Below are 23190 nucleotides of genomic sequence, written 5' to 3'. Positions count from 1 at the left end.
GCCAGGGACACCATCCGGGCCAGATGCTTTACGTATGTGGGTTCACTCTCCAAAGACTGGATTTAGGTGCATTGGAAAAGGACAATTAAGATTCAGGCATGTAGCAGCTACAGAAAATCTACATTTGCATCCACAGTTCTGCAATTGTTAACGCTGTGAGATGGGTCTGCGTCCCTGGTTACACGGGAAAAATCGTACGTGTTCACGACAAATGGAGTCTTTCACTTCGCAATCAGCTTGTTACAGTTTAAACAAATATTACATAATTCACGAACGGATAAACAGGAGAGCAGAAAACGCGGAGCCTGGTCTATGCTCACAATAGTCCTGTTTCCCTTGGTTACCGTCTCCAAGGCCCGCCACTGCCGGCGGGTCGCCAAGTGTCGCAAAACCGAAGGCCGGTCGGCAAGGGGAAAGCCGTAAAGGGAGGGCTGCCTTTGGGCCCAGTGAGGGTGGTGTCGCTGGAATGTAGAAGAACTAGAGGGAGAGACGCGCATATTTATGTACACTGGAGCATTCATGTAGCGGGGTCAGGCGAGTCTGGGACTGTTACTGCTGCATTTGCCTTCAAAGTGTTCCTCCTGGCTCTCGTCCTGATCACGTAGCTGACACCATGGACGAAAACATGGAGGACGACGCCAGCTATCAGCAACTGGTAATGGACGACCACAATCACAACAACTGGGAGGCGGATGCTTATCAGCATCACCATAACCACCACCAGCACCATAACGGCCACCGCCACACTGAGCTCATTCTGCCCGAGCCAGGCAGTATGTCGCAAGCACAACAGGATCCCAAAGAACTACACCACCATCATCTGTCTGTCAACGGGGAAGAGCGAGGGCCAGGAGCGCACAGGGAGCCTGAGCCCATGACCAATAAAGTAACCCTGAATATTAACAGTTCAGCTTCCAAGTTCTGTAAGTGAAACGGGGAGAAGTATCTTAAGAATATGTGTATTTTAAGATATGTGTTAAATAACTGATAGTTAACGCGAATGAGGAATTCATGGTTTGAGTTTAATCCATTAGAGTTGGGTTTTCCATGCTTTTTATTTGAATTTTTTTGTGCATCCAGCTGTAATAGTATATCCCTAAATATTGTATCTTATTATTTGGTGGGCAATGCAATAAAGCAGAATTACAAATCATTTTGAAGTAGAAAATGTGGTTACTGAAATGCCACTCTCAATAGCAAAGGAATAAATAGGTTCTGATTTAAATAAACCTGAAACTTTTACTCAAACTAGTTTTCATGCATTAACTCCCATTTCACGTGTATGTGCAATAGGAATTGAAATAAGAATTAATTACTTTCTTGGGGGAATAGTACATGCTTGGTTTAATTTCAAATGAATGTCTTTGTCAACAGGTGTTTTGTAGGATTAATGTAATCTATATGTATTGGACTTTCTTCACTGACAAAAATAAAATGCCAAGGCGAGCCTAGAATATTTGCAAATTGGAAGTAACAGTAAATTGCCAAGTAAAAAGAATAAACTCCACTCTTGAAAATGGAGGAGTATTGAATGCTGCCACTGAGGCATTGTTGCATACTTTGATTTTTTCCCCCCTGCTTCTTCCAGGTGTTGTGAATAATTGAAACTGAGACCTGGTATTGATGACATAGGTTTAACCATCTTAAAGCTTACTCTATCTGTGTATGTGTAAATATCCTATCAATATTTGACACAACCTATTTTAAAATTAATTATTGAATTTATCTGTAAAAGGTATATGTGTAATCTGTACTGTGAAATTGAAGTACTGAAATAATAATGGCAGAATCCAGAAAGCAGAGTTTAGTTGCAGTTCCCCGGATAGATTTGTCTGCATCTGCAAAACTCGCTATTGTACTGAACAATATAGAATTGGAGGATTCTGAACTTAAACACGAGAGATTCTGCAGATGTTGGAAATCCAGAGCAACATGCACAAAATGCTTGAGGAACTCAGCAGGCCAGGCAGTATCAATGGTAATGAACAAAAAGTTGATATTTTTGGCTGAGACCTTTCATCCTACAGTTTTAAGTTGGTACTGATTTCCTTGGGCTGAGAAATTGTAACTTGCTTCAGGTTTATGTTAGTGTGGTGAGAAAGCAGGTTAGGTATGTTTGGGAAGAGAAAATTGTCTGGAGTTCCTGTAGGTGATTGCTACCCACTGACATACATTAAGGATTTGTATGTGGACTCTGTCATCAACAGTTAGCTTGGTGGGAATGGGGTTCTTGTTTACAGATGTCTTGTGGAGAATAATCTTTTGGATCGTAATCTGGAATCTTAATGCTACACTAATGGGAGAATTTGTGAGATAGTTGGTGGAAACTGGTAGAACAGAACTTTGATTTGGAATAAGTTGCTACATTATTCATAATTTAATTGGACACATTAATTCCTAAATATGTAGGGATTTAAATAAATAGTTAATTGATATGCCTTGTAGTCAAGTGCTTTTAGAAAAATTGTGATTCAGTGAATGTAGTCAAGTAATATTTTGTGCTTTGAAATATATATAATAGGCTAAATGGGTTATAGCATACAAAAGTGAAATGTTTCTTGTAGCAGTGTAGTTTTGAAAGGAAAAGTATACATTAATATAGAACAAACTAAGTGCATTTCATTATCTTGAAAGATATGAAAGTCTTTTACAGATGGCAGCAATCCTTTGGAAGATTGTCACTGTTGAATCATGGCAGTCAATTTGGGTACTGCAAAATCCCACAAGTAAGAATAAGGCATTGGCCAGAACATGGTTTTCTTTGAAATTTGTGAATGAGTTTTAGCATCCTCCTGGATTTCAATTGCTCTCATCTGGAAATGCCTCATTCCCTCAGCTGCACAGAAGCATTCACTTAGATTAATTATAGCCTCTGGGTTAGACCTTGGGCAACAATGCTAGTTCAAGGTTTGAAGGGAATATTTAGTCAGGGTTAATTTTGAATTTTGAAATGTTCTGAAGTTTGTAACGGTGAACAGAAGAAATCTATAGAAATGAAACAAGTTCTTTGACATTTGGCAAAATATTTAATGTCATTTCCCTTAATATAAATTTGATATAATTTTTTTTTTTTTTTTTAACCTGCTCAAAAGGCTTGGACACATAAGTACAAAACCTTATCCATCTCTTAACATTTTAGATGAAGGGTGCACAAATCTTTGCAAGATATCTCTGTACAAATGCTTTTACATTTTAAGTGACGAAAGCTTCCACATCCAGTGAGGGCATTTTTCATATCAAAGTTTAGATGCTTGTAATCAGGCCGTTGTGTTCTTTTGGTCGCATTTTATATTTTGTCTTGTGTCAATGTGGAGCAACTACAAAATTTGGAGCATGTTAGTAAGATAATAGTGTGGTGTATTTCTGCCACTCAGAATTGCTTGTATATTACTCAGTAATCTATTTTTGTTATAAGATGCATCTCTTTACTGTGTATATCATACAGCAAAAAGAAATAACTGGTTAGCTTGTTGAGGGAGAAAGACTCAGACATTCACATACTGAAATCCTTGAAGGTGGCAAGTCAAGCTGATAAGGCTTTCTTTATTTTTTGTGTATCTATCAATAGAGACAAGGTAGAAAAGCAAATAAGTTAATACCATCGTTTTTATAAACCACTGTTTAGACATGAACTTGTTAATAATTAAATCTGATACTACTTTTAAGGATGGAGATTAAGGCCTAGAAGAGGTTAATTGGATTTATATCAGGGACAAGTGATGTCATTCAGGTAATATGGAAATAGTAACTGGGGCTTTTTTTTGTATCTTCTGATGGAACTAGAAGATATAAAATTTTGCAAAAATAAGAAGACCTCTAATTTCCTATTCCTATGCCTTCAAGTTAATGGACATGCCTGCCAGAGCAAAAAGGGCACTGAATTGATAAGGGAATAACATTTTTCTTTGTTTTTGAGCTATGGTCTGGAATATAATAGCTGAAACACATTGATACAAGATTCAATACAACTTTCAAAAAGCACATGGAGGTATAATAAAGGAAAATGCACAAGGAAACCAGGATGTGGTAGCTCTTATAAATAATATTTTGGAGAATAAGATGGTTATAAATTTTTCTAGTATCTGAAAACTCTAGTGTTGACCAGACAAATTTAATTTCCTCCTTGCTTTCTGTATTTCCCAATGACATTGGTTGAATGGGAGCTGCTATAGCCTGTGACAATTGAGTTTTGTGAAGTGTTGTGTATTTATTTGGCCCATCAAGTCTGTTCTGCCATTTCATCTTGGCTGAGCCATTTTTCCTCTCAGCCCATATCTCCTGCCGCCTTCCCCCCTCCCCCACCCATATCCCTTCAGGCCTGACCAATCAAGAATCTAAAAACCTTTGTCTTAAATATACATGAAGTCTTGGCCTCCACAGCTGCCTGTGGCAACAAATTTACAAATTCATTGCTCTCTAGCTAAAAAATTTCCTCATCTCCATTCTAAAAGGCTGTGTCCTCTGGTCTTAGACTCTTCCACCATAGGAAACATCCTTTCCACATCCATTCTATCAAGGCATTTCATCATTCGGTAAGTTTCAATTAGTTCACCCCTTATTCTTTTAAATTCCAGCAAATACTGGCTCAGAGCCACCAAACGCTCTTTATGTGACAAGCTGTTTAATCATGGAATAATTTTCATGAATCTTCTTTGACCGCTCTCCGGTTTCAGCACATCCTTTCTAAGATAAGGGATCCCAAATCTGCTCACAATACTCCAAGTGAGGCCTCACCAGTGCTTTATAAAGTATCAGTATAAACATCCTTGCTTTTAGATTCTAGTCCTCTTGAAATGAATGCTAACATCGCATTTGCCTTCCTCGTCACAGACTCGTATTGCATACTAACATTTAAGAAATCCTGAACAAGGACTCCCAAATCCTTTTGTGCCTCAGATTTTTGCATTTTGTCTTCATATGGAAAATAGTCAACCCTTTTATTTCTTCTACCAAAGTGCATGAGCATACACTTTTCAACAGTGTATTCTATCTGCCATTTCTTTGTCCATAGTCCTAATCTAAGCCATTCTGTAGTACCCCTATTTCCTCAGAACTATCTGCCCCTCCATCTATCTTCATATTCTCTGCAAACTTTGCGACAATTCCATCTTCCAAATTATTAACATATAACGTAAAGACAATCGGTCCCAATACAGACCCCTGTGGAATACCACTAGTCACCGACAGCCAACCAGAAAAGGCTCCCTTTATTCCCACTCTTTGCCTCCTGCCAATCAGCTACTGTTTTATCCATGCTAGAATCTTTCCTGAAATACCATGGGCTTGTAGCTTGTTTAGCGCCTCGTATGTGGCACCTTGTTAAAGGCCTTCTGAAAATCCAAGTGCACAACATCAACCAATTCTCCTTTGTTGATACTGCTTGTTTTTTTTTCAAAGTATTTCAACATATTTGTAAAGCAAGATTTTTCTCTTGAGGAAACCATGCTAACTCCAGCCTATTTTATCATGTACCTCCAAGTACCCCGAAACCACATCCTTGACAATCAACTCTAGCATCTTTCCAACCATTGAGGTCAGACTAACTAGCTTATAATTACCTTTCTTCTGCCTCTCTCCCTTCTTGAAGATTGGAGTGACATTTGCAATTTTTCAGTGTTCAGGAACCATTCCAGAATCTAGTGATTCTTGAAAGATAATTACTAATACCTCCACAATCTCTTCAGCCACCTCTTTCACAACCCTGTCATGTACCATCTGCTCCAGGTGTCTTAACTACCTTCAATCTTTCAGTCTCCCAAGATCCTTCTTCCTGCTAATGGTAACTTCACACACTACATGGCCCTTGGTAACTGGAACTTCCACCACACTGCTAGTGTCTTCCACTGTGAAGACTGATGCAAAAAGACTGATCTTGCTTGCTTTGGTAAAGTTAGTTAAGTTCAGTAACTTTAAAATTTATTTTGTTGTATAGATATTGCAAATGCTAATACAGAATTAAACCAGTGGTCTTCAGAGGCTGATTCTAAATGCAGAATGATCACTAGTCAAACAGATAAGAAATGTTCTCAAAGTTTCATATTCATTTAAAATTACATCACAATTGTTGCCTTTTAACTAGAATAAATTGTAAATGGTGATCTTTAAGGAGGTGGACATGTTTTGCAGCAAATGCTAAATTAATCAAAATTGTAATATGTGAACTTGCTATTTGGATTTAAACACAGGTTGTCAATTTGGAATGTTACTGAAAGGCCACTGACATGTTGAACTAGGGATCTGTGAGTAAATGTACTGACCAATTACATTTTAACCCCATTGTAAACATTTGCCTCCTGTTCATCTGACTGGACCTTTATTGGAGTAACTTTTGTTTAGGATGGCACTAGACTTGAGTTTTGGAAACCCCCAAGGTGTTGTTATCTGACAGCTCCAATTCAAATCCCAATTTGAGCTATTTATTTTTGTATTGTGTCTGTCTTCAAAATTTAAGCTGTCCGTTATTTAGCAAAGCTGGGGATGGATTCTAGAGGATAATAGATATTCCAATGGTTATTTAGTTCTGGTCATCTCACTGCAAGAAGGATGTGGATACTATAGAGAGTGCAGAGGAAATTTACAAGGATGTTGCCTGGATTGAAGGGTGTACCTTATGAGAGTAAGTTGAGTGTATTTGGCCTTTTCTCCTTGGAGCGATGGATGCTGAGAGGTGACCCGATAGAGGTGTATAAGATGGTGAGAGGCATTGATCGTGTGGATAGCCAGATGCTTTTTCTCAGGGCTGAAATGGCTAACATGAGGGGGCATAGTTTTAAGGTGCTTTGAAATAGGTACAGAGGGGACATCAGGGGTAAGTTTTTCCACACAGTGGTGGGTGAGTGGAATGGGCTGCTACAATAGGGTCTTTTAAGGGCTTCTTAGATAGGTACATGGAGCTTAGAAAAATAGAGGGCTATGTGCTAGGAAAATTCTAGGCAGTTTCCATAATACATGGTTGACACAACACTGTGAGCCGAAAGACCTGTAATGTGCTGTAAGCATCTTTGTTCTATGTTCATATTCCAACACATTTTACGATTGAAAGAAAAATATGTATTCATTTCACTGTAACAATGTTGTGACTGTTTTAAACTAAATATTAATTTTCAACATTTTTAAATTGATAGAAGTTAAATAGCTAAAATGATGTTTAATTTATTGAAAGCTTTTATGAAAGTTAATCTTTGATCAAATTCAGCAAGAGAAACTCCTTGGCAAAAATATTGCATTTATTATGAAATGTGTGGGGTAGCTTCAGGACAATATAAGGTACCATCAGAGTCAAAGATTTATGCCATTCTAGATAACTTGAAATTTCTGGAGGTGACAACTGATTTGAAACTTATTACTTTTCTTTACATTTAATATCATTTGGTTATTGTTACCAAGTTTGCAGATGATATGAAGATAAGTGGAGGAGTAGGTAATTGTGAGGAAGCAGAGGCTACAGAAGGACTTGGACAGATTAGGAGAATTGGCAAAGAAGTGGCAGATGGAATGCAGTATTGGGAAGTGTGTGGTCATGTAATTTGGTAGAAGAAGGGTTCACTATTTTCTAAATGGAGAGGAAATACAAAACTCTAGGTGCAAAGGAAGACAGAATCCGGAATGGTGGAATAATAAGGGTTGTTGTGATGGGGGATTTTAGTTTCCCAAATATTGATTGGCATTTTCCTAGAGCAAGGGGTTTAGATGGGGTGGAGTTTGTTAGGTGTGTTCAGGAAGGTCTGACAATATGTGGATAAACCTACAAGAGCAGAGGCTGTACTTGATCTGGTATTGGGAAATGAACCTGGTCAGGTGTCAGATCTCTGTGGGAGAGCATCTTGGAGAAAGTGATCACAATTCTATCTCCTTTACCATAGCATTGGAGAGAGATAGGAACAGACAAGTTAGGAAAGCGTTTAATTGGAATAAGGGGAAATATGAAGCTATCAGGAAGGAACTTGGAAGCATAAATTGGGAACAGATGTTCTCAGGGAAACGTACGGCAGAAATGTGGCAAATGTTCAGGGGATATTTGCGTGGGGTTCTGAGTAGGTATGTTCCAATGAGATAGGGAAGGGATAGTAGGGTATGGGAACCGTGGAGGTGCTGAAAATCTAGTCAAGAAGAAAAGAAAAGCTTATGAAAGGTTCAAAAAGCTAGGTAATGATAGAGATCTAGAAGATTATAAGGCTAGTAGGAAGGAGCTTAAGAATGAAATTAGGAGAGCCAGAAGGGGCCATGAGAAGGCCTTGGTGAGCAAGAATAAGGAAAACCCTATGGTATTTTACAAGTATGTGAAGAACTAGAGGATAAGACATGAGAGAATAGGACTAATCAAGTGTGATAGTGGAAAAGTGTGTATGGAACCAGAGGAGGTAGTGGAGGTACTTAATGAATAGTTTGCTTCAGTATTCACTACAGAAAAGGACCTTGGTGATTGTGGGGATGTCTTGGAGTGGACTGAAAAGCTTGAGCATATAGACATTAAGAAAGAGGATGCACTGGAGCTTTTGGAAAGCACTGGGACTGGATGAGATGTACCCCAGGCTAATATTAATGGGGACAGGAGAGGTTTCAGATGATTGGAGGGTTGCAGATGTTGTTCCCTTATTCAAGAAAGGGAGCAGAGATAGCCCAGGAAATTATAGACCAGAGAGTCTTACTTCAGTGGTTGGTAAGTTGATGGAAAAGATCCTGAGAGGCAGGATTTATAAACATTTGGAGAGGCATAATACGATCAGGAATAGTCAGTATGGCTTTGTCAAAGGCGTGCCTTATTAACCTGATTGAATTTTTTGAGGATGTCACTAAACACATTGATGAAGGTAGTGTATATGGATTTCAGCAGGGCAATTGATAAGGTACCCCATGCAAGGCTTATTGAGAAAGTAAGGAGGCATGGGATTCAAGGGGTCCTTGCTTTGTGGATCCAGAGTTGGCTTGCCCACGGAAGGCAAAGAGTTGGTTGTAGACAGGTCATGTTCTGCATGGAAGTCAGTGACCATTGGTGTGCCACAGGGATCTGTTCTGGGACTGCTTCTCTTTGTAATTTTTATAAATGACTTGGATGAGGAAGTGGAGGGATGGGTTAGTAAGTTTGCAGATGACACAAAGGTTGGGGTTGTTGTGGATAGTGTGGAGGGGTGTCAGAGGTTACAGCGGGACATCGATAGGATGCAAAACTGGGTTAAGAAGTGGCAGATGGAGTTCAACCCAGATAAGTGTGAGGTGATTCATTTTGGTAGGTCAACTATGATGGCAGAATATAGTATTAATGGTAAGACTCTTGGCACTGTGGAGCATCAGAGAGATCTTGGGGTCCAAATCCATTGGACACTCAAAGCTGCAGTGCAGGTTGGTTCTGGTGAAGAATGTGTGTGGTGCATTGGCCTTCATCAACTGTGGGATTGAGGTTAAGAGCTGAGAGGTAATGTTACAGCTATATAGGACCCTGGTCAGACCCCACTTGGAGTAATGTGCTCAGTTCTGGTCACCTCACTAGAAGGATATGAAAAGTATAGAAATGGTGCAGAGGAGATTTACAAGGATGTTGCCTGGATTAGGGAGCATGCCTTATGAGAATAGGTTGAGTGAACTTGGCCTTTTCTCCTTGGAGCAGCAAAAGATGAGAGGTGACCTGATAGAGGTGTATAAGATGATGAGAGACATTGATCGTGTGGATAGTTGGAGACTTTTTCCCAGGGCTGAAATGGCTAAAATGAGAGGTACAGTTTTAAGGCGCTTGGAAGTAGGTACAAAGGAGATCTCAAGGGTAAGATTTTACACAGAGATTGGTGAGTGCGTGGAATGGGCTGCCAGCAACGGTAGTGGAGGCAGATACAATAGGGTCTTTTAAGAGACTCCTGAATAGGTACATGGAGCTTAGAAAAATAGAGGGCTATGTTCCCTATAAGCAGTTCGCGTGTGTGCGCGCGCACATGTTTTTCAACCAGCGACAAAGGAAATTAATGTGCACACAAAAGGTTAGTTACCCAAAATAATGTAGTAATTAATAATTATACTTATTGAAAATAATCTTTTAGTTAAATGTTTCTGTTAACTAGTTGGGTTTTCAAATACCACAATGCATGTCACTAATTTGTGTCACCTCATCTTTCCTGTTCCGGTTTGCACAGTTGATGGACGTTGGGGGAACCTTTCTTGCGTCTAGTGCGGACTGTGAGCAGGGTTTTAGCCTAATGAATCAACTCAAAAATAAGCTGAGAAACTGTTTAGGTGAATGTCATTTGGATAGGTTAATGAGAATCAAAAGCTATCAATTGAATGGAAGATCTATTTGGATAGAGTTTACAAAGAATGGGTAAATGCCAAAGACAGGAGAGGAAAAAATAACTGAGTGACTTAAATATGTATGTATTTTGTTGTTATTCTTGCAGTTTTATGTCAAATATTTTGTAAACCTACCCAGACTCTGCCATATGTGTATTCAGTGCGCACATACTTTTGTTACAGGGCAAAAATTGGCACAACATAAGATTTTTGCACACACTGACTACTAAAAATTAGAGGGAACATTGGCTATGGGTAACTCTAGGTAATTTCTAAAGTAAGGACATGTTTGGCACAGCATTGTGGGCTGAAGGGCCTGTATTGTGCTGTAGGTTTTCTGTGTTTCTATGGATATGGTGAGAAGGGTCTAAGACCAGAGAACACAGCTTCAGAATGGTGTGGTGTCGTTTTAGAATGGAGATGAAGAGGAATTTCTTTGGCCAGAACACAGTGAATCTGTGGAATTCATTGCTACAGCAGCTGTGGAGGCCAAATCTTCTTGTATTTAGGGCAGAGGCTAAAAGATTCTTGACTGGTCAGGACATGATGAGATGCAGGGTGAAGGCAGGAGATTGCGGCTGTGAGGAAAATTGGTTCAACCATGATGAAATAGCAGAGCAGACTCGATGCGCCAAATAGCCTAATTCTTCTCCTATATTTTATGGTGCATGGTTTTTAAATTTATGGATTATTGGGATCTTTTCCAGGTTGGGTATGACTTGTACAAAAAGGACAGGTTACACCGAGCTCGAAAGTGACTAGCATCCTTGCGGATAGATTTGCTGAAGCTGTTGGGAAGGGTTTAAACTAATTTGGCAAGGAATGGGGATAGGAGTGAGGATGTGGCTGTTGGAATGCATGTAGATACAGTGTCGTGAGACTGAGGATTGACAGGCAGATTATAGGGTAAAATTGCAGTCAGTGGGATCAGTTGAAGTGGAACAGGGGCCAAAATCAAAAAGGTTGGTGAATGTAGGACTGAAGGTATTATATTTGAATGCACACAATATACAGGGTAGACTATCTTGTGGAGCAGTTAGAAATTGGTAGGTATGACACTGTGGCATTATTGAGGCGTGATTAAAAGAAGATCCTGGTTGGGAGCTTAACATCCAAGGGCGTACATTGTATTGAAGGGATAGGTGGGTAGGCATAGGGGGTTGGCATGGATCTTTTAATAAAAAAAAATCAAATCCTTAGAAAGCTGAATTCTTAGACATCGTATCGGACGATGCAGAGTCCTTGTGGGTAGAGTTTAAGGACTTGCAAGGGTTAAAAAGACCCTAAAGGGAGTTGTACACAAGCTCCTGAGCAGTAGCCAGAATGTGGGCTACAAATTGCAGTGGAAGATAGAAAAGGCATGTAAAAAGGCAAAATGTTGGGATAATCATGGGGGATTTCAATATGCAGGTAGACTGCGGAAAATCAGGTTGGTGCTGGAATCTAAGAGAGGAAATTTGTAGAATGCCTGGAGATGGTTGTTTAGAACAGCTTATGAGCACACTAGGGGAATGGGAATTCTGGATTGGGTGTGATGTAATAACCCAGATTTGAATATGGAGCTTAAGGTAAAAGAATGCTTAGGTGGTAATCATAATATGATAGAATTCATCCTGCAGTTTGAGAAGAAGAAGCTAAAATCAAATATATCAGTATAGATAAGGCAACTGTGGCTGACAAGGGAAGTCAAAGACAGCATAAACACAAAATAGAGGACAAATAACAGCACAAATTCATGGGAAGGTAGAGCATTGGGAAGCTTTTAAAAGCCAACAGAAGACCACTTAAAGAAAAAAAAACTCATGAAGAGAGAAAAGATGAAATATTAAGGTATGATGGCCAATAAAATCAAAGAAGATACCAAAAGTTTTTTTCAGATGTACAGAGTAAAAGTGAAATGAGAATGGATATCGGACCACTGGAAACTGATGCTAAAGGCATCAAAGAAATGGCAGACAGACTGGATAATTATTTTGTTTTAGCCTTCACTGTGAAGACAGTAGCAGAACATAAGAAATGCAAGAGTGTCAAGGGGCAGAAGTGTGTGTCAGTGCTGCTACTAACGAGAAGGTGCTTAAGAAGCTGAAGAGTCTGAAGATGGTTAAGTCACCTGGACCTGATGAACTGCACCCCATGGTTCTAAAGAGGTAGCTGAAGAGATTGTGGAGGCATTAGAAATGATCTTTTAAGAATCACTAGATTCTGGAATGGTTTAGGAGGACAGGAAAATTGCAGATGTCACTCCACTTTTCAAAAAGGGAGGGAGGCAAAAGAAAGGCAATTGTAGGCCAATTAGCCTGACTTCAGAGGTTGGAAAGAAGTTGGAGTCTATTATTAAGGATGTGGTTTCAGAGTACTTGGACGCACATGATAAAGTAGATCAAAGTCAGTATGATTTTCTGAAGGGGAAATCTTGCCTGACAAATGTGTTGGAATTCTTAGAGGAAATAATGGCAGGATGATGTTTATTTGAACTTTAGGAAGGCCTTTGACAAGGTGCCACACACAAGGCTGCTTAACAAGTTAAGAGCCCATGGTATTACAGTATAGATACTAGCATGAATAGAGCATTGGCTGACTGGCAGGAGACAGAGTGGAACTAAAGGGGGCCTTTTCTGCTTAGCTCCTGGTGACAAGTGGAGTGTTGCAGAGACTGGTGTTGGGACCACTTTTCACGTTATGTCAATGGTTTGGATGACAGAATTGATAGCTGTATGGCCAAATTTGCAGACTACAAAGATGGGTGGAGGGGCAGTTAGTTTTGAAGAAGCAGGGAGTCTGCAGAAGGACTTGGATGGTTTGGGAGAATTGGCAAAAAAGTGACAGATGCCATGCAACTTTGTAGAATGAATAAAGGCATAGACTATTTTTCAAAATAGGGAGAAAATTCAAAAATAGGAGGTACATAGGGACTTGGGAGTCTTTGTACAGGATTTCTTGAGGTTAACTTGCAGCTTGAGTTGGTATCAAGGAAAGCAAATGCAATGTTAGCATTCATTTCGAGTGGATTAGAATACAAAAGCAAGGATGTAAAGGCTATATAATGCATTGGTCAGACTGCACTTGGAGTATTGTCAGATAGGTTTGGGCCCCTATCTGAGAAAAGATAGACAAGACAGACATACTTTATTGATCCCGAGGGAAATTGGGTTTCGTTACAGCCGCATCAACCAAGAATAGTGTAGAAATATAGCAATATAAAACCATAAACAATTAAATAATAATAAGTTAATCATGCCTAGTGGAAATTAGTCCAGGACCAGCTTATTGGCTCAGGGTGTCTGACACTCCGAGGGAGGAATTGTAAAGTTTGATGGCCACAGGCAGGAATGACTTCCTACGTCGCTCAGTGTTACATCTCGGTGGAATGAGTCTCTGGCTGAATGTACTCCTGTGCCTAACCAGTACATTATGGAGTGGATGGGAGTCACTGTCCAAAATGGCATGCAACTTGGACAGCATTCTCTTTTCAGATACCACCGTCAGAGAGTCCAGCTCCACCCCCACAACATCACTGACCTTACGAATGAGTTTGTTGATTCTGTTGGTGTCTGCTACCCTCAGCCTGCTGCCCCAGCACACAACAGCAAACATGATTGCACTGGCCACCACAGACTCGTAGAACATCCTCAGGATCGTCCGGCAGATGTTAAAGGACCTCATTCTCCTCAGGAAATAGAGATGGCTCTGACCCTTCTTGTAGACAGCCTCACTGTTCTTTGACCAGTCCAGTTTATTGTCAGTTCATATCCCCAAGTATTTGTAATCCTCCACCATGTCCACACTGACTCCTTGGATGGAAACGGGTCACTGGTGCCTTAGCCCTCCTCAGGTCCACCACCAGCTCCTTAGTCTTTTTCACATTAAGCTGCAGATGATTCTGCTTGCACTATGTGACAAAGTTTCCCACTGTAGCCCTGTACTGAGCCACATCTCCCTTGCTGATGCGTCCAACTATGGCAAAGTCATCAGAAAACTTCTGAAGATGGCAAGACTCTGTCCAGTAGTTGAAGTCCGAGGTGTAGATGGTGAAGAGAAAGGGAGACAGGACAATCCCCTGTGGAGCCCTAGTGCTGTTGACCACTCTGTCTGACACACAGTGTTGCAAGCGCACGTACTGTGGTCTGCCAGTCAGATAATCAAAAATCCATGACACCAGGGAAGCATCCACCTGCATTACTGTTAGCTTCTCACCCAGCAGAGCAGGGCGGATGGTGTTGAACGCACTGGAGAAGTCAAAAAACATGACCCTCACAGTGCTCGCCGGCTTGTCCAGGTGGGTGTAGACACGGTTCAGCAGGTAGACGATGGCATCCTCAACTCCTAGTCGGGACTGATAGGCCACACTTAGACCCCCTCCAGTTCGCCTAACCGTAGGCTGGAGCTGCTCTAGAACAAATTTCTCCAGGGTCTTCATGATGTGATATGCTGGCATTGGAGAGGGTTCAGAGGAAGTTCATGAGAATGATCCCGGGAATGAAAGGGTTAACATATGGCAGTTGATTGATGGCTTTGGGTCTGTACTTACTGGAGTTTAGAGGAATCGTGGGGGGGGGGGGGAGGGGATCTCATTGAAACCTATCGAATATTGAAAGGCCTAGGTAGTGGATCTGGAGAGGATGTTTCCGATAGTGTGGGTGTCTTGGACTAGAGGGCGAAGCCTCAAAATTGAGGGATGTCCATTCAGAACAAATGAAAAATTTCTTTAGCCAGAGGGTGGTGAATCTGTGGAATTAATTGCTATAGATGGCTGTGTAGGCCAGGTCATTGAGTATATTTAAAATGGAGGTTTTAATCAGGGCATCAAAAGTTACAGGAAGAAGACCAGAGAATGGTGTTCAGAGGGATAATAAATCAGCCATGATGGAATGGCAGAGCAGACTTGATGGCTGAATGGCTTAATTCTGCTCAAGTGTTATGGCTGTCCCATGGAACACCGTGGACAATAAGAATATCAAAGCATTCCTACTAGATTTGGTCTCTTGACTACTTTTATGTATTGGGGGGAAAAAAATCACCTGATGTCAAGAATTTCACATGCCAAAGACAGTGATTGGTCTTCTGTTAGTGATAGTATTTTATAGGGCATAGATGAGTGTCTTGCATGGTGACTGAATATTTTGTTTGTGGGGAACTGATAAGTGTAATCATTCAATTAGTGATTCAATGGCTGTTTAGTTCCCTAAATGTTTGGGTCACAGTTCTGTAAAGGGGAAAAAAATAACAGCTGCAGTCTTGGTTGATAGTGTAATTCAATATGTAAGTTCATCAGAAGCTATTTTTAAGTAATGTAGCACATGTGTTTGCAGGAGGGGGCTTTTTTTGTCTGGTTTAGCTACAGGTTTGTGCCATTAACAGTCCCTGTTGCACTGGTGATTGTTGGGGTTGGATAACTGCTTTGTTTTTCATTGTTGAGGTGACATCATGTATGTTGCATGTCTTGACTTCTTTTAAATTACACTCCTTTAGAAAGCTTAGGAGACCCCTTAATTTTTTTGCCACCCCAATAATAAAGACATCAGAAAGAGAATCGTTAGCTTTCTTAAATATTTCAAAGTTAGTGCTGAATTTGGTAAATTGTTTGTTTTTATCTTGTGTTTAGTGATGAATGTTATAACGGCTGAAGACTACCAACGTACTTATTGGCCGAAGCTGGACAGTGCCATTGATCAGCTTTTGACACAGTCTCCTGGAGACTGCATCCCTATTTCTTACGAGCAAATTTACAGGTGAGAGCAAGAAGAACTGCAGTAGTCAATAATGAATCTCTGGAAAGAGGTGATCTAAATCAAATAATTCCAGTTTGTGAAAATTAATTTCTAATGTCTAGTATAACAATGTAGCCCAGACTTTTAAATGTATTGATTTGTGCTATTTGTGAAGTTTGAGGAAGACCCATTAGAATTTGACTGTCATAGGAATGAAATTGCAACAAACTTGCCACTCTGGTTTCCTCATGAACACAAGCAATTTCTAGCCTTTTTATTTGTATTTAGATTTTTTAAAATTATTTGGCTCGCACGCTCTCCCTTTATGCTAGTGGTCACGAACCTTTTTAAGCCCAAGATCCCCTACCTTGGCCTTAGTGAAAGGCAAGATAGACCCCAAATCGATTAGTTACACGCATGCGCACCGGGGCAGAAAAGACCAGAAGTAAAACCCTGCAACCCAGAAATAGAAATAATGCATGAACACCAGGGGTCACCACCCTTTTTTGCACCGTGGACCGTTTTAATATTGACAGTATTCTTGCGGACTGGCCGATGGGGTGGGGGGGGGGGTGGGTGTTAAACACGATTGGAATACAGCGATACTCGAAGCAGGTTCCTTATGTCCAGTCTATTCTGCAATTTAGTTTTCGTGGCTGTCAGCACATAGCTGCTGTCCTGCTTGCTCACGTTTTTGCCGCTGGAAAAATAACTCAACGGGTTTATCTTTAAGTGTAGAGTGTTTGGACTCTAGGTACCGAAGCAGTCTTGAGTGCTTCATTGCCTCATTAGACAACTTCCTGCCCGTCCACTGCCAGATGCCTTGGCCAGGTGCGGCTTTTCCCTTACTGGAGCCGTGGTGGTCGCAGTCCAGAGAGAGTGATCGACCGACCGAGCGAGGAGTGCGACAGGGCACGCATCCGCGCCCCCTCCCCCCCCCACCCTTAGGATCTATTGGCCGACAAAAGTTTGGCTCAAGGGATGACTTTCAGTAGATCGCAGCGGGTTAGCTGCTCTGATACTTACGGAACCCTGAGCCCGAATTAGGTCGTCTGCAAATATTTTAGCACCAGGTTCCCCACGAACATTCGGTGTGCTAAACAGGTTCAGAGGCGGCGCCCATCTGTTTGCGCTCCAGGCCGGTAGCATCGGCAATTCTCGCCGGCTGCCTGAGGCCAACCAGTGATCCCTGGCGCGAGGGTGTCACTGCATTTAGGCGACTGATGACCTCTAGTGAGTAATGACCTCGCGTGTATTCAAGTTCAACAGTGGGTGTGACAGGGAATGAGGAAAGGTGCAGCTGACTCATATTGTTTCCTCGCAGACCAGTGGTTGGGGACCACTGAAGTGTGTGGCGGGTGGAGCTACACGCATGCGCACTGGGCAGAAAGAACGGAACTAAAACCCTGCAACAATCTCTCAACAGTATTTGTGCATTTATTTTTCATTTTTTTTCGGGATCTACTGAGAAAGTCTCAAAGATCGACCAGTCATTCGCGATCGACGGAATGGCGACCACTACTTTATGCTATCCTCTTCAATAGTACTTTTTTTTGAGACTCTGGATTGGATCCCAAGCCAGTTTAAGTTGCAGTTTCTTTAATAAAAGGAATGGAGTTGATGTTATGAGCTATACATCTTCAGTGTGTATGTGCAGGTGTTCACTGGCTTACCAATAATCTATGGAAATTTGAATTGATTTATTTTTTATCAGACATTTTGCGCGCAACAGTACCTGAAGAGACTTGACATAATTAGACACTTGGCAAGATCCAATTAAAAAGAAGTTGGTTTTAAGTGGAGTGGGCATTGTATGAGTGGGCTAGTGAAGGAGTGGGGAGTTGAGACTTTGACTAAGTGAGACCTCGGTGAAGAGAGGAGTAGGTTGTGTGTAGATTTTTTTTGTTACTTTTTCTTTCTTATTGTACGTTTAGAGCAGTGGGAATGCCAGGAAAGGGTATTGGAATGCTCTTCTTGTGGGATGTGGAAATGCAGGGAGACTTCTAGTGTCCCTGAAGACTACAGACCATATTAAAGAGTTGTAGCTGGAACTGGATAAACCCTGGATCATTCATGACGGTGAGGCAGTGATAGACAGGGCATACAGGGAGGTATTACACCTAATGTGCTGGGTGCATGTAACTTGATGACTGTCAGGAGGGGTTAAAGGGATAGGCAACCAATGCAACGTACTCCTGTGGCCATTCCCCCAATAGGTATACTGCTTTGGATACTATTGTGGGGTGGGAGGGGCAATGATCTAGTGAAGGAAAACTACAGCAATCAGGCCTCTGGCACTGAGTCTGGCTTTGTAGCTCAGAAGGGGGGAGGGGTGGAGAAGAGGCGAGCTGTAGTGACAGGGTATCCATTGGTTAAGGGAACGCAAAGAATGTTCTTTGGACGAGAACGAGATTCCCGGATGGTTTGTTGACTCCTAGGTAGGAGGGTCAGGGACATCTTGGATTGAATACACAGCATTCATAAATGGGAGGGTGAGCAGCCAGAGATCATGATCCACATTGCTACCAATGACGTGGGTAGGAAGGGTGACAAGGTCCTCAAAAGGGAGTTCAGAAAGCTAGGTGCTAAGATAAAGGACAGAATCTTCAGGGTTGATATCTCAAGATTGCTACCTGTGCCACGTGCTAGTGAGACCAGAAGTAAGAAGGTCATACCATTTGATACGTGGCTAAGGAAATGATGCAGGAGGGAGGGCATATGATTTTTAGATCATTAGGCTTCCTTTCAAGGTAGGTGGGACCTGTACAGAAAGGATGGTTTACTCCTGAACTAGAAGGGGTCTAACATCCTAGTGGGAAGGTTTGCTAGTGCTTCAGGTGCGGAAAATGGGGTTAATATGCAGCAGGATAGGAAGCAGAGTGCCAGAACAGATATTAGAATGGTTGTGGAGAAAGATGTCGTTAAGCCTATATACAAAGTTGGGAATCAAACCATTGAGAACGGTGGGAGTGATGTTCTGAGCTGTGTATATTTCAATGCAAGAAATATTGCAGGATGAGCTTGTAACCTTCATTGAGACTTGGTTGCAGGAGTGGCAGGATTGGCAGCTCAGTGTTCCGAGATTCCATTGAGTTAGACATGATTGAACAGGATGGATTAGATGGGAAGGGGTGGCATTACTGGTCAGGGAAAATATTATAAGACCCTAAGACATGAGAGCAGAATTAGACCATCTGGCTCATTGAGTCTGCTCCACCAATCAATCAAGGCTGATCCTCTTTTTAATCTCCTCCTTAACCTCAGTTCCTGGTTTTCTCCCCATAACCTTTCATGCCATGTCCAATCAAGAACCTATCAATCTTTGCCTTAAATTTTTGCATTTGTACAGGGCATTGTGTACAGTTTTGGTCTCCAGGGTTAAGGAAGGACATCCTGGCTATAGAGGAAGTGCAGCGTAGATTCACAAGGTTAATCCCTGGGATGTCTGGACTGTTTTACGCAGAGAGGTTAGAGAGACTGGGCTTGTACATGCTGGGATTAAGGAGATTGAGAGGGGATCTGATTGCAACATATAAGATTGTTAAGGGATTGGACAAGATAGAGGCAGGAAGTATGTTCCAGATGCTGGAAGAGTCCAGTACCAGAGGGCATGGTTTGAGAATAAGGGGTAAGTCATTTAGGACAGAGTTAAGGAAAAACTTCTCCCAGAGAGTTGTGGGGGTCTGGAATGCACTGTCTCGGAAGGCAGTGGAGGCCAATTCTCTGGATGCTTTCAAGAAGGAGCTAGATAGGTATCTTATGGATAGGGGAATCAAGGGTATGGGGACAAGGCAGGAACCGGGTATTGATAGTAGATGATCAGCCATGATCTCAGAATGGCGGTGCAGGCTTGAAGGGCCGAATGGTCTACTTCTGCACCTATTGTCTATAAATACACCCAACGACCTGGACTCCACAGCTGCATGTAGCAACAAATTCCACACCACCCTTTGGCTAAGAAACTTCTCCACTTCTCTGTTTTGAAAGGGCGTCCCTGTATCGTGTGGCTGTGCCCTCTTGTCCTAGTCTCTCCCACCATGGGAAGCATCTTTTCCACATCTACTGTGATTAGGCCTTTCAACATTCGAAAGGTTTCAATGAGATTCCCCTATTCCTTGTATGATAACCCTTTCATTCCTGGAATTATCCTTGTGAACCTCCTCTGGACCCTCTCCAATGCCAGTTCACAGTACTCAAGGTGACGCCTCACCAGTGCCTTATGAAGCCTCAGTATCACATCCCTGCCCTTGTGTTCTAGACCTCTTGAAATGAATGCCAACATGGCATTTGCCTTCCACAGCACTGACTCAACCTGCAAGTGCACCTTCAGGGTGTTTTGCACAAGGATTCCCAAGTCCCTCTGCATCTCCAATTCCTGGATTTTCTCCCTGCTTAAAAAAAAAGGCCACACATTTATTTCTAGTACAAAAGTACCTGACCATGCATTTTCCAACATTATATTTCATTTGCCACTTTCTTGCCCATTCTCTAAATCTGTCTAAGTCTTTCTGCATCCTACCTGTTTCCTTAACACTACCTGCCCCTCCACCAATCTTCATATCATCTGCAAACTTGGCAACAACGCCAACTATTCTATCATCTAAATCATTAAAATAAGTGGTCCCAACACCGACCCCTGTGGAACACCACTATTCACTGGCAGCCAACTAGAAAAAGATCCTTTTATTCCCACTCGCTGCCTCTTGCCAATCAGCCAATGCTCTAACCATGTTAGTAACTTTCCTGTAATACCATGGGCTCTTAACTTGGAAAGCAGCTTCATGTGCAGCACTTGTCGAAGGCCTCCTGAAAGTCCAAATATACAAGATCGACTACATCCCCTTTATCTATCTTACTTGTAATCTCCTCACAGAATTCCATCAGGTTTGTCAGGCAGAATTTTCCCTGAAGGAAACCATGCTGACTTTGTACCATCTTGTCCTGTGTCATCAAGTATTCCATCCCCTCATCCTTAACAATTGACTCTAACATATTCTCAACCACTGAGATCAGGCTAACTGGTCCATAATTTCCTTTCTGCTGCCCTCCTCCTTTCTTAAAGAGTGTATTGACATTTGCAGTTTTCCAGTCCTCTGGCACCATGCTTGAGTCCAGTGATTTTTTGAAAGATCATTTCTAAAGCTACCACAATCTCTAAAGTTACCTCTTTCAGAACCTCTGGTTCTGGGTGACTTACGTACCTTTAGGTCTTTCAGCTTTTTAAGCACATTCTCTCTGGTAACAGTAACTGCACCCACTTCTCTTCCTTCACACACTACAACATCAGCCATACTGCTATGTCCTTCACAGTGAAGACTGACACAAAATATTCATTTAATTCCGCAGCTGCTTCCTTGCCTGTTATTATTTTCCATGCCTCGTTTTCTAGCGGTCCTATATCCACTCTCTCTTATTTTTAACATGCTTGAAAAAAACTTTTACTATCCACTATGATATTATTTGCCAGCTTTCTTTCATATTTCATCTTTTCCCATCTGATGATTTTTATAGTTGCTCTAGATTTTTTAACTTCCCAATCCTCCATCTTCCCACTAATTTTTGCTTTGTTGTATGCCCTTTCTTTTGCTTTTACAATAGCTTTGACTTCCCTTGTCAGCCACAGTTGTACTATTTTACATCAGACTTTCTCCCTTTCAAATTTCAAGTTGAACACAATCATATTATGATCACTGGTTCCTAAGGGTTATATTGTGGCAACCCACTTTCTGCGCAGGCGAACCGGCTCACAAATAGCCAGCGCACGGGGAGAGACTTTGGTAATGCACCTCTGATGTCATTTCTGCCCGGAGAGGGCGGGTGCTAGGGATTAAATGCCAGTGCCGCGAAGTTTGAATAAACTAGTCTCGAAACGACTTACCGACTGCGAGTCGTTGTCTCTAGCTCTGTATGTAGTACATCGCTACATTGGTGACCCCGACGGTCCAAACGGGATTTGGACCAAAGATGACTGACTCTTCATTTGTTCACGCAGTTTCGCTAAAACTGCCGACTTTCTGGACGCTGCGACCACGCGTGTGGTTTAGCCAAGCAGAAGCCCAGTTCCAGATTCGGCAGATATCTTCAGATTCCACGCATTACTATCACGTGGTGAGCGCCCTTGACCAGGAGACGGCCGCCCAGGTTGCGCATTTCATACAGTCGCCCCCGGAAGAAGGCAAATATGAAGCATTCAAAGCGCTGCTCATTGGGACCTTTGGCCTCTCACGGCGTGAGCGGGGTGCCTGCCTGCTTCACCTGGACGGTTTGGGAGACAGGCTGCCATCAGCATTGATGAACGAGATGCTGGCCCTGGCTGACGGACACGAGCCCTGCCTCATGTTCGAGCAAGCGTTCCTAGAGCAACTGCCCGAGGACATACATCTGCTGCTGGCCGACTCAGGTTTCAGCGACCCCTGGAAGGTGGCGGCCTGGGCAGACGTGCTGTGGAAAGCTAAGAGGGAGAGAGTGGCGTCCGTCGGTCAGATTACCAGGCCATGAGCCCAACAGCAGACCAGACCAGACCAGGCCCGGCAGGGGGGCGCACACAACACAGAGGCAGGAGTGAGGAGGACAGTGAACAGTGGTGTTTCTACCACCAGCGGTGGGGCACAGAAGCCCGCTGTTGTCGCCCCCCCCTGCAAGGGCCAGGGCCAGGGCCAGCTGCCGTTAATGGCTATTGCGGCTGGCCACCACGACAGCCTCTTGTACGTCTGGGATAAACAGTCGGGACGCCGCTTCTTGGTCGTCACCAGAGCAGAAATCAGCGTCTTGCCCCGGACGGGGTACGACACCCGCAACAGGAAGCCAGGACCCACCCTGAGGGCCGCAAACGGCAGCACGATATGGACCTACGGCACCCGCACAGTGCAGCTGCAGTTTGGCACCAGCCAGTTCATGTGGGACTTCACATTGGCCGCTGTGGCCCAACCACTCCTGGGGGCGGACTTCTTGCGAGCTCACAGCCTGCTGGTCAACTTGCAAGGGAAAAGACTGGTACGTGCCGAGACTTTCCAGACGTACTCCCTGGGTGAAGCCAAGTTGCCGGCCCCACACCTGGACTCCGTCACGCTGTCGGACAACGAATTCACCAGAATCCTGGCGGACTTTCCATCGATTCTGGCACCGCAGTTCACGGCAGCCATGCCCAGACACGGGGTACAGCACCACATCCCGACCCAGGGACCACCTCTCCATGCCTGCGCACGAA

General features: G+C 42.6%; 1 protein-coding gene across 2 annotated transcripts in view; it reads left to right on the top strand.

The window, feature by feature from the left end:
• Window positions 1-391: 391 nt before the first annotated feature.
• Window positions 392-23190, top strand: part of cacul1 (CDK2 associated cullin domain 1) — a 200462-nt gene continuing 177663 nt past the window's right edge. For both annotated transcript variants that reach the window (XM_073027866.1, XM_073027865.1), the window contains exons 1-2: window positions 392-923; window positions 15878-16004. In XM_073027866.1, coding sequence (XP_072883967.1) covers window positions 614-923; window positions 15878-16004 — 437 coding nt within the window. In that variant the 5' untranslated portion in view covers window positions 392-613. The remainder of the gene's footprint in view (window positions 924-15877; window positions 16005-23190) is intronic.

Source organism: Hemitrygon akajei, chromosome 23 (genome assembly GCF_048418815.1).
Source record: "Hemitrygon akajei chromosome 23, sHemAka1.3, whole genome shotgun sequence".
In the NCBI taxonomy this organism is placed as follows: domain Eukaryota; kingdom Metazoa; phylum Chordata; class Chondrichthyes; order Myliobatiformes; family Dasyatidae; genus Hemitrygon; species Hemitrygon akajei.
This window is presented reverse-complemented; position numbering and strand designations above follow the sequence as displayed.